A 10,861-nucleotide genomic window follows, 5' to 3' on the forward strand; every position below is an offset into this window, starting at 1 on the left:
TTGGTTGGCCGGGACCCGTTGAGTCTAGGGCGGCCAGGGCCAAACCCGGGTGGACGGGGCTGGGGAGTGAGTCACCAGCCCTGGGGGGACCCCAGACATCCGAGGGTCACAGCAGGGCCCCGTCAGGAAGGCCCTAGGGTGCCTCCAGCATCGTCCCGGGGAGGACATGGGGGCTGGTGGTGGGGAGGGCGTGAGGCCAAGGCATCGTGAGCCCCCCAGGGACCCACCTCCAAGCCCCAAGTCCCCCAACCTGCCCTTCTTCCGACGCGCCTATCTCAGAGAACCCCCCCATACCCCTTTCACCAACACTCGGGCCGGACCCCTGAGCACCTCCCAGCTCCTCCCTCAGCCCCTTCCTCCAGACGCTCAAGTCTCCCAGCACCTTCCAGACCTGCCCACTGTCCTGGGCACACTCCGTGTCCTCGGCACCTTGGCAAAGGGCTCCTGGACCGACGCTGCCCGCTGGCCCCCGCCAGCTAGGCCCTGCTCCCGGTGTCCCATCCTGCATGGCTTCCCCACTGACCCTGGCATAAGGCCTTAGTCCCTGGGTCCGGCATCCAAGGCCATGCGGCCTCTGGCCTGATCCCTGCCCTCTCCCTGCCCCTCCACCATCACCATCCCCTCCCCTTCTCAGCTGCAAGCAGCTCTCTCTGGCCTCCTCCCGTTGCACCTGTGGCTTCCTCCCCAAGGACACTATGCTAAGCCTTTCCGGGGGTGCTCAGGAACCACGGTGTCTTCCCCATTCCCCCTTCAGCCAGGCTGCACCCCGGGGCTCCTCCCACATCTCCCGCACCCCCACCCTCCCCCAGGCCCTCATCCCCGCTTATCACCGGGTGAGCTCCTTCCCGCAGCCGGACAGGTTCAGCGCCGGCTGCCCGCCCCCATCAGTGCAGGTAAGCGATCCCTTGGCGCCCCCTGGTGGCCACACAGGGAACGCACGAGAAATTCACCCACAGGCTGCCCGACGCTGTCCTGGGTGTTCAACGTGCACCCATCAAGGCATCCTCAGGACGGACCCCTGGGAGAAGGACTACCACTCCCATGTTACAGAAGTGGAAACAGGCTCAGAGAACCTTCTAAGTTTCTCAGCACCACCAGCTAGAGGCAGGACTCCAATTGGCGGGCATGAGTTTGAGCAAGCTCCGGGAGCTGGTGATGGACAGGGAGGCCTGGCGTGCTGCCGTCCACGGGGTCGCAAAGAGGCGGACACGACTGAGCGACTGAGCTGAACTGAACTGACTTCAAGCCATGTTCTCCCTGCTGGGGAGAGGGAACAAGGTGGGAAAAGGGCAGAGCGGTGGGAGGAAAGCTGGTGGTCAAAGAGCTCATCACTTGGCCTTGGAGGTGTCTGCAGGCCCAGGAGCTCTGATTGGGTGGGGATGGCGGGGTGGGGAGGTTGGGGTGGGGTGGGGGTGTGAACAGGCTCTTGGTCTTGACCACAGCACCACTAAGATCTGTCTGGGCTTGATCTGAGGCGGGGGGAGAGGGTCACATGAAGCCAGGTCCAGCTCGGGGTACAATAGCGATAAATAGAATTTATTTTGTACAACTGTTACCGACACACACACGCGGCCACGGGGGCTTCCGAAATGGGTGTTGGGGCCGGAAGGCTGCCCCTTGGCGTGGTGCCTAAAAAGTGTGGACAGACACACACGAGGATGTGGACTCACAGCAGCTATGCCTGCCTGCCCGCTCCGTGCGGGGTGGGGGTGGTGCAAAGGTGAGCCAGCTGAGACCCCTCGGCCTGGAGTGCCAGGAGCAGGAGATGCTGGGGGTCGAGCCGGGGGATGGCGGAAGAGACAGGTAGGTCCCCCGACGCCCACAAGGGGGTCACTCATCTGTCACGTAGGGGCGGTGGGCAGGGCCTTGGCAGGTCTAGGAGGTGCCGTGGCCCACAGCCAGCCCCCTGCCCCTCAGCCGACCTGGGGCCCCAGGAACCCCAAGAAGCGGGAGAGGGTGACGGGAGGCCCCCAGGATCCTCCACTCTGGGGCAGGTGCGCGGAATCCCACTCTTCAGCGACCTCTGAAATGACCTCATCCATTTAGGGCAGAGGCACTCAGAGAGGGAGCATGATGGGCCTAGAGTCGCAGAGCGGATCCCGAACCACAAGCTAGGACTCAGGACCCCAGCCCAGGGCTCCTCCTACCCAGTGCCTCCATGGCAGGCTCTGTGTGCACTGAGATGCCTCAATTCTCCTTTCCAGCTCATTCTCTCAAATCCAGAGGGGCACCCAGGGGTGATGGATGAGCCAGGCCTGGAGTCCCGTTCCAACTGACCTCTCCCTGCCCCAGCCAGCCCCCCAGCCCAGGGGGTGGGGACGGTGCCAGCAGCTTCCCCGCTCCCAGGGCTGGCTGGCTCTGCCCTGCAGAGACAGCCCAGACGTGGGCCAGGAGGAGGGCTGGGCAGGCGAGGGGAGGCCCCCAGGCTGGTGCTGGCCTCTGGGCAGAGGGCCCGTCTGCCCGGATCTGCCGGAGCAGCCTCGCCTCGTGCTTCTGCACCCTCGTCTGCAGGGTAAAGGGAGACAGATGCGCCATGAGACGGGGAGCCGGATGTGGACGGGTCACGCCCTTGGGACGGCAGGCTCTGGGTCTTTCTACCCCACGGGGAACCCCCAAGACCCCTCCCTCCCAACAATTCCCAAATCCCTTTCAGGCTCTTATCAAATTCTCCCAGTAACTCATGGGCAGAGGTGAGGCAGAATTTATTGGTCCCACTGTACAGATAACGAAACTGAGGCCCAGGGTCACCTAGCAAACTGAGTGGCAGAAGATTCAAACCTAGACACGTAACTCTCACCCCGCAGAGGTGATGGAGAAGGAGAGAAGCCGGCCCAGCCCTGCCTTCCCCTGCCCTTTCCCTCCTCCCGACCAAACAGGAGCTAAGGGCTGGGACTGACCTGCTCGAGGTCACCTTCAGAGTGACAGCGTGGCTAACAGCCCTGCGGTCAGAACAGCGGCAATACAGGCGCCAGGACAGGGGGTGGGAGACACGGGCGAGCAGAAGTCAGCAGGTGCGCCCAGGCTGGACAAGCCCAACCCCTCCAGGCTTGGGGCGGGGAGCCCATGTCTTGGTCCAGCGCCATCCCTGGGGACCCCTGGCTGCCTGAGGCCTCTCCCCAACAGCCAATCCCCCTTCCCGGGGCAACGGTGCCCCCCACAGGGCCAGCGTCCAGGCCATCCGTCCCAGCCCTACCCAGGCCCCTGGCAGCTGTGCATACCAGCTGGGGCGTGTGCTGTTCAGATGCTTCCAGCTGGATCTTGATCTCGGGACATGCAGGGTCCCCCAACTTGCCGGCGTCTGGATGGGGTGACCGAGAGGGGCCTGGGGAGGGAGGCAGGAGGGAGCCACCTCACTGGCCGCGGGGAGGCACCAGGGAGACGGGGGCATGGATGGGCGGTCGGCAGCAGTGTCCCCCAACCCCAGCAAGCCCCTCCCTCGAGGACTCCCACCCTCAACTCCCATCTTTACCCCCTTTAAAGCCCCATCAACTTTCAAGGCCCTTCTAGAAGCCATCAGTCCTCCAAGCCACCAACTACCATAATAGGCGGGATAAGGACCAGCCCACAGAGCCCACGTCAGTGGCAGGCCCATTACACACCCACCACCTGGGGCCTGAAAATGGGTCTCGGCCCTCCGTGCCCAGCCCTGGCCGCCGCCCATCACAGGGGTGGGCGTGCCCGTGGTGGGGCTGGCCCTGCTGGTACCTGGGGAGCTGCCTCCGCTCGTGGTACTGATGCTGTCTTCCAGCCACGTGCTGTAGATGAAGGAGTCCCGCTTGTGGGGCGTGCCCGAGGAGGAAACACTCTCCTGAGAACGGGAGAGAGAGAAGGAGGGAGGTTAAGTCCTTGCCCACGGCACTGGCTGGCTCCCCCCTCCCCTGCTCACCCCCTCCTCTGATCCACAACCCCCCGCCCGACCGTGGCCCCTCTGCAAAGAGGGTGAGGGCCCAGCCATGTCTGCCCCAGGGGACCCCAGGAGGGCAGAGTGGGAACAGAAGCGGACACAGACACACACACACACTTCCACTCATCCGTGCATTCAAACACTGAGATTCTCGTAAGCCACACCACCGAGAGAATTCGAGTAGGGTCCTGGCCCTCCAAGAGCTCCAAGTTAAGAGGAGAGACAGGCTGGGAAGAGACCAGCACAGTTCCAGATCCCAGGCTCCACAGGGTGGGGGCTTGGCGGTCTGCACGCTCAGCATCTGACACGGAGCCTGGCAGGGAACTGAAGGGTTGTCGAACGAAGCGTGATGGAGCGTGCCAAGGACAGAGCCCAGGGTCCGTGAGAGTGTGCTGCTGCTGCTAAGTCGCTTCAGTCGTGTCTGACTCTGTGCGACCCCGTAGACAGCAGCCCACCAGCTTCCCCGTCTCTGGGATTCTCCAGGCAAGAAACACTGGAGTAGGTTGCCATTTCCTTCTCCAGTGCATGAAAGTGAAAGGGAAGTCGCTCAGTCGTGTCCGACTCTTAGCGACCCCATGGACTGCAGCCCACCAGGCTCCTCTGTCCATGGGATTTTCCAGGCAAGAGTACTGGAGTGGGGTGCCATTGCCTTCTCCAGTGAGAGTGTACAAGGGCCTCCTAACCTACCCTGGGACTGGAAAGTCAGGCTTTCTGGAGGAGGTGCTGTGAGGCTGAGCTGAGAAGGAGGAATAGAGCCAGTCAGACAAAGGGGGAAGGAGGGAGCAGGCAGTGTTCCAGACAGCGGAGACGGCATGTGCAAAGGCCCAGGGGTAGAGTAGTAAGCCTGACTGGTTTGGGGACTGGCTGAAGGAGGAAGGCAGACTGGCCAAAGGGGTAAGAGAAGGGGCTTGGGAGGGAGGGGCTAGACCTCACAGACTGGGCTGTGTGGGGAACTGGGGAGCCATGGGAGGCTTCAGAGTAAGGAAAGGTCATTCTGCACTACTCCTCTGGGCTGGGTCTCCTGATCACAACTCAGCCACAGCCGGGCTCACGCTTTACCCCAGAGCATCATCTCCAGGGATCAAAGAGCACCCCTTTCACACTGCCGTGGGGCACCTCTCCTTCCTGGGCCTCTCACCAGGCCTGTGTCGTCCGCATCCACACCCTCTGCTTCCTCCACGACGCTGGCGAAGCTGCTGGCGCTGGACGAGGAGCGGGAGAAGTCCTTCAGCACTTCTGCTCTCTGGGCCACTGTCTCCGCTCTGCCATGGACACGTCCCGTCAGCCAGCATCCGCGCTGGGCACCTCCTGAGCTGAGACCCCCGGTCCCTGCCCTCCCGCCCAGGCAGGCCCAGCCTGCAGCCAGCCAAGCTCCTCCGTGGCACCTTATAGCTCCTGGGGCCCCTGAGCCTCCCCGAAACCACCGTCCTTCCTAACACAGAGATCCTGTCGGGCCCCAGTCCTGCTCCTCCCTACTGCCCCTGATGAAGCCCAACTCTCTTGGCTGTATGATCAATCGGAACTATTTATCTATACGCCATTGGTTAATAGTTACACCAACGGCACCGTCAGCGAGTGCAGACTGACTCTGTGCCAGGCACTGATCTAAGTGTGTTGACCCCAGTTATCTCATCGCTATCATTGTCAGACCCATGTCACAAATGAGCAGACACCCAGACACAGAGAGGGTGGGCACCCAGCCTGAGGTGGGAGAGCAGGTGGGACCCAGGCCTTCCACCCCCACAGTCTCCTCCTTAGCTCTCTCCCAGTTTCATCCCACGTCCAAGGGCTTTTCTCACCACAGTCACCACCACATCACATTGATCATTCCAATGTCACCAATGTAGCTGGAGGAGCTCATGTAACACTGCACAGGATTTCCTGCCTTCTAGCCTCTGCTCAGAAAGAAATATCTACCCACTTGTTCCTTCCTCCCCTCTTTCTGGAGGAAAATCCACTGTGGGCCAATCTGTGTCTGCTGCCTGCAGTCTCACGCCTTCCCTCAAGTCCTAAAAAGTAAATTCACTTTTCAAACACCAGTCGGGGGGAGACACCTCCTCAAGGAGGCCCTCCCTGATTCCTCCTTGTGGGGGTGGGCGGGGAACGACCCTATCTGCTCGGCTCAGTCTCTTCCTGCCCCTGTCGCCTTTTCCTGGTTCCCTGTTCACCTGCCTGACTCTTCAGCCCAGGACGGGTCCTCCCCCCGGCCCTCTCACCTCCGGGGCTCAGCTGACAAGCAGCGAAGGGAGGGCGGCCTCCGGGCTGGCCTCTCTGCTCCCACCCTGGACCTACTCTCACAAGGTGACCAGGGTCAGCTTGTGAAAGCATCACTCCTCTTAAATAAAATCCTCCAAAGCCTCCTTGCTACACTTAGGATAAAATCCAAAGTTCTCAGGCTTCCCTGGGGGCTCCGTGGGAAAGAATCTGCCTGCTGATGCAGAGAAGATACAGGTTTGATCCCTGATCCGGGAAGATCCCACGTGCTGTCGGGAAACTAAGCCCGAGCACCACGAGCCGCAACCACTGAGCCCGAGCACCCTAAACACTGAGCCTGCGTGCCGGAAGTACTGAAGCCCCGATGGAACACTGAGCCTGCGCGCCCTAAGTACGGAAGCCCGGATGGCCCAGGCTCCACGACAACGAGAAGCCTGCGCCTCACAGCTGGAGAGTAGCCCCCGCTCTCCACAACTAGAGAAAAGCCCGCGCAGCAGTGAAGACCCAGCACGGCCAAAAATAAATAAAAATTTAAAAAATATTCAAAGTTCTCACATAGCCTTCAAAGCCATGACCCAGCCCCGGCCCAACTCTTCAGCTTCCTCCCACCGTCAACGACCATGCAGGCCCAGCCTCACTCACTCAGCTCCAACGACACCACCCTTCTGCCAAGCCTTCAAGCACGCCTCAGGGCCTTTGCACGTGCTGTGCTTCCTACCTGGAACCCTCCTCCCTCTACCCTGCCATCATCAGTCCATCCTAACAGGGCCAACTCCTCACTCAGCTCTCAATTCCAACCTCACCCCTCGGGAGACGTCTTCCCTGAGCCCCCAGCTAACCCCAGCCATTCTTCATTGCAACCTCTGCTTTATTTTCCTTCTGTCGTAGCTACCTGGAAGTAGCTTACTATATTGTGTTACCCTGGACTGTCAGCTCTCCGAGGCAGGGGCCGTATGTCCAGCTAACTGCAGTCTTGCAGAGTGTGGCATGCACAAGGCACTCAGCGGGTGTGTGTCAGAGGAGGACCCAGGAGAGTGCCCGGGCCCCCCTGCTGCCCTGGGGGTGGCCATGTCCACGTTCCCGGGCAGCCCTGGGCCCAGACGAGGGGGAGAAAGAATGGGCCCGCCACACCCAAGCCCCCCGGCTCAGCATGCCCCGAGCCCCAACCTGTTTTTGGTCGTGGGCATCTCTGGGGAGCTCTGAGTGGATGAGTTCTCCGACTTGGGCTCCTGGGAGACGTGCCCGCTGTCTGGGGTCTTCTGGCCGGCCGGGGGGCTCTCCCTGCGGGGCACACAGGGGCGGCGGGGGGATTCAGCACCAGGCCTGGCCTGAAGGGTAGAAGGAGCCCCAGGTGGGGAGAGGAGGTCCCGGGCGCTCCTGCCTCGTACCCACACCCTGCATCCTCAGGGGCCAGCCCCAGAGCGGTCCCTGCAGCCCCTGGGCTGACCAGGGGGGAGCAGGAACTGTGGGAGCACCTACGTAGAACGTCCTTGGGAATTCCCCGGTGGGCCAGAGTTTAGGCCTTGGCACTTTCAGTGCCACGGACTCAGGTTCAATCCCTGACCTCAGAACTAAGATCCCACAAGCCGCACAGAGAGGCCAAAAAGAAAAGAAAGAAAGAGATAGGACATCCCCCACGGATGGGGGTGTAAGTGTCCCCCATAACGGGTAAGGAGACTGGAGTCCAGAGATGAGAAGAGACCTGCCCAGGGACGCGCAGCCAGGACGTGGCAAAGCCAAGACGCGAACCCTGGATTCATGGGATTCTGGGCTCTCCTGCCTGTGAAGGGAGGGCCAGCTCACTCCTGGAGACCTCAGCGCACCTGGCGCCCGGCTTCGCACGCACGGCGCGCACCCCCACGGCCAGCCCCGTGCCGCTGGTTGTGTCCTTATCCCTGTTTTTTTTTTTCTTTTTCAGATTAGGACAATGAGGCTCAGAGAGGTTCAGTGACTTTCCCGAGATCACACAGCCGCAGCCTGATGAAGACCGGATTCACAACCCTCTGCTTCCCCGAGGGCTCCGTGCTTCTCATGCGGCGGGCGCGGCCCACACCCCGCCTACACTGATGTACTTACAGAGCTCCGCCGACCCCAGCTCTGCCCCTCCCCAGCTGCGCGACCCGGGCCAGGCCCTCCCCTGACCTATGGCTCCCGGGACCAGCAGAGCTGGGACTGGGTGGCGGCGGCTTGCGTGAGATGACGAGCTGGCGCACAGCAGATCCTCGAGAGCGCGGACAGGAGGGGAGAAGGCTGGGGCTCCCTGTTGTCTGCTTTCCTTGGCCGCTGAATGGGGGTCGGCGGCGCAGGGGTGCGGGGTGGGAGGAGGAGCCAGAGGGGACGCAGGAGCCATCCCGCCCCGCTGCCCCGCCCACCTCTTCTCCTGCACCTCCTGGATGTTCTCGATGCCGATAGCGCTGCTGCGGCGAGAGCCAAACGGACCCGACTTCTTCCTCGTGGGGCTCTTGCCAGGGACAATCAGCGACTGTGGGGAGAGGCCCCAACTCAGTGCTCACCTGCTCCTGGAGCTCCAGGGACCCCCCCTACCCCACCCCACAGGCCACCCTGGGGCCCTGCTGCCCAGGCCCCGAAGCAGAGGACTGTCCATTGCCCAAGAGAGCCAACCTAGTTTACAGATAAAGGAAAACAGGCCCAGAGACGGCAAAGGGGCCCCCTGAGGTCACACAGCAGGTCTGGACCCGGGATCTTAGGAAAAGGGGACAGAGGCCTGAGCGGGGGGCTGGACAGCCGCTCTGGGCTGGGGTGGGGAGGGAGGCCAGGTCCTCAGAGCAGCAGCCCCCCGGGCGTTACAGGACCTACAATGGAGGGCAGAGGGGAGAAAGCAGGCGCAGCCACCCAGGCACTGCCCCACTCCAGCCCTGCCGGGGGAGGCTCTAGCTCAGCAGGTGAAAGATCCCTACTTAAGTTTCCACACACACTACTGTGGGTCATCCCAGGCACCAGAAGCAGGCCCCCCATCCCCGCCGGCTTCTCTGGGGCAGGCAGGCAGGATGGGGGTCCCCAGGGAGGGACGGAGGGGCAGGAGCCCCCAGGTCAGTTCACAGTCGGGACCAGGAAGGGGGGCAGAGGAGGGCAAGGTGCTCCATGCAGGCCTGGCGATATTGGGGGACGTGCAGCTGGGTGTGGGGTCTTCAGGTACCAGATCCCGGCGGGGTCTGGGCCTGAGTCCCGGGGGCCAGGGCAGGGCCAGAGCCCCTGGTGGGGGTGGAGGGGGCCTGGCTCTGGCAGAGGTACCAGGCCCCAAAGCTGGTTGCTGAGTGCCGTCAGAGCTGCTGGCACTCCATCCCGCCTGGCCCTCGGGCCTGTCCCCGGGGTTGGGGGGTTGGGGGGCAACGTCCCCAATATGGCCTCCGTCCTGAGAGCGAGCAGAGAACAGCGCGTGCAGACAGCCTCCAGAGCCGGTGGCCCCGCGGACGACAACCTCTTCCACGGTTCCTATGCCTATGGCACTGCCTCGGCGTCCGAATCTACTGGCACTTTTCCCAGGAATAAGCAATGACTGGCAAGCGGCAGAGGGCGGGGGCAGAGAGAGACAGAGAGTCAGAGAGACAGGGATGGCAGGACAGGGAGACAGAGAAGTGAGACAGGGAGAGGAGGGACAGACAGACGAGGACAGAGGAGAATTGGGCAGGGGGTTAAGACAGACAAGGCCGGGGAAAGAAGCAGAGAAGAGGTGGAAGGATACACAGAGAAGAGAGGCGAGAGATTGACAGTCATACAAGAAGGGGCACAGGGTGAAACAGACAGACAGACAGACAGAGATGGCCCCGGCGGTGAGACGGACAAGAAGAGACCGAGAGGGGAGGCACAAAGGGAAAAGCAAGGGAGGAGACGGTGCGAAGCAGAGGAGAGGGTGTAAAGAAGGTGCAAGAGGAGAGAATGCACAAGTACAAGCAAGTTGGGGGTGGCGGGAGAAGGGGAGAGGAGAGAAAGGGAAGGAAAAGGAGGCCACGAGAAGAGAGGGGGAAGTGTGCAAAAACAAAACAGAAATGGGTCTGGTTACTGCCGTGGTGGGCGCTGCTGGCCTGGCCCTGTCCCCGGGGCCCCCTCTGCAGCCACCCGCGGGAGGCAGGGCCCCACTGGGGGGAGGAAGAGAGTGGCTGGGGCATCGGGCTTGGAGGAGGGCGGGCTGCGGCTCCTGTGCCGGTGGGCTTGGTGACGGCTGGGAAACAGACGACTCGCCTTGCTCCCCTGGCCAGGCCAGACCCCAGGGCCGGGGTGGGGGCGGGGGGGTCCCTCCTGTCACAGGACACAGCCTCACAGCACTGAGCACAGGGCTTGCTTGGCATGCAGCTGACAGTCAATAAATAATGGATGGGAGGATGGATGGATGGATGGATGGATGGAAGGATGGATGGATGGGTGATAGAAGGAAAGACGGATGGGGAAGGGACAGCAAAGCAGCAGGTGCAGAGCTCGGGGTTGGCCGCTGGGCAGTGGAAAGCGGACAGGCCCGCCGCCGAAGGCCTTTTTCATCCTGTGCCCAGCACACTCTCTGTGTGTTAGTGGCAGAGTCCCACAGAGCCCGGCAGACAGGAGGTGATCACTCAGGAGAGGTTCACACAGAAGCCCAGTTCCTGACACACAGTAGGCAGCCACAACCACAAGGGCTCTGTGAGCACACAGTGGGCGCTCACACAGCTCGCTTCCCCAATGCGTAATGGGCATTCACCGATATCCAGGGCTTATCACAGCAGGCCATTTCCCGATACACAGTAGGTTCTC

At 62.2% G+C, this 10,861-nt stretch overlaps 1 protein-coding gene across 1 annotated transcript in view; it reads right to left on the reverse strand.

Moving 5' to 3' along the window:
- Positions 1-1,509: 1,509 nt before the first annotated feature.
- The window catches only part of RAP1GAP (RAP1 GTPase activating protein), a 37,127-nt gene continuing 27,775 nt past the window's right edge, over positions 1,510-10,861 (reverse strand). The window contains exons 18-26 of the mRNA XM_010830233.1: positions 10,140-10,215; positions 9,558-9,682; positions 8,491-8,600; positions 7,286-7,399; positions 5,043-5,166; positions 3,706-3,808; positions 3,219-3,322; positions 2,898-2,939; positions 1,510-2,505 (exon numbers count right to left, since the gene is read on the reverse strand). Of these exons, the coding sequence (XP_010828535.1) occupies positions 2,931-2,939; positions 3,219-3,322; positions 3,706-3,808; positions 5,043-5,166; positions 7,286-7,399; positions 8,491-8,600; positions 9,558-9,682; positions 10,140-10,215 (765 nt within the window). The 3' untranslated portion in view covers positions 1,510-2,505; positions 2,898-2,930. The remainder of the gene's footprint in view (positions 2,506-2,897; positions 2,940-3,218; positions 3,323-3,705; positions 3,809-5,042; positions 5,167-7,285; positions 7,400-8,490; positions 8,601-9,557; positions 9,683-10,139; positions 10,216-10,861) is intronic.

Source organism: Bison bison, unplaced genomic scaffold (genome assembly GCF_000754665.1).
Source record: "Bison bison bison isolate TAMUID 2011002044 unplaced genomic scaffold, Bison_UMD1.0 scf7180017864516, whole genome shotgun sequence".
NCBI lineage: Eukaryota > Metazoa > Chordata > Mammalia > Artiodactyla > Bovidae > Bison > Bison bison.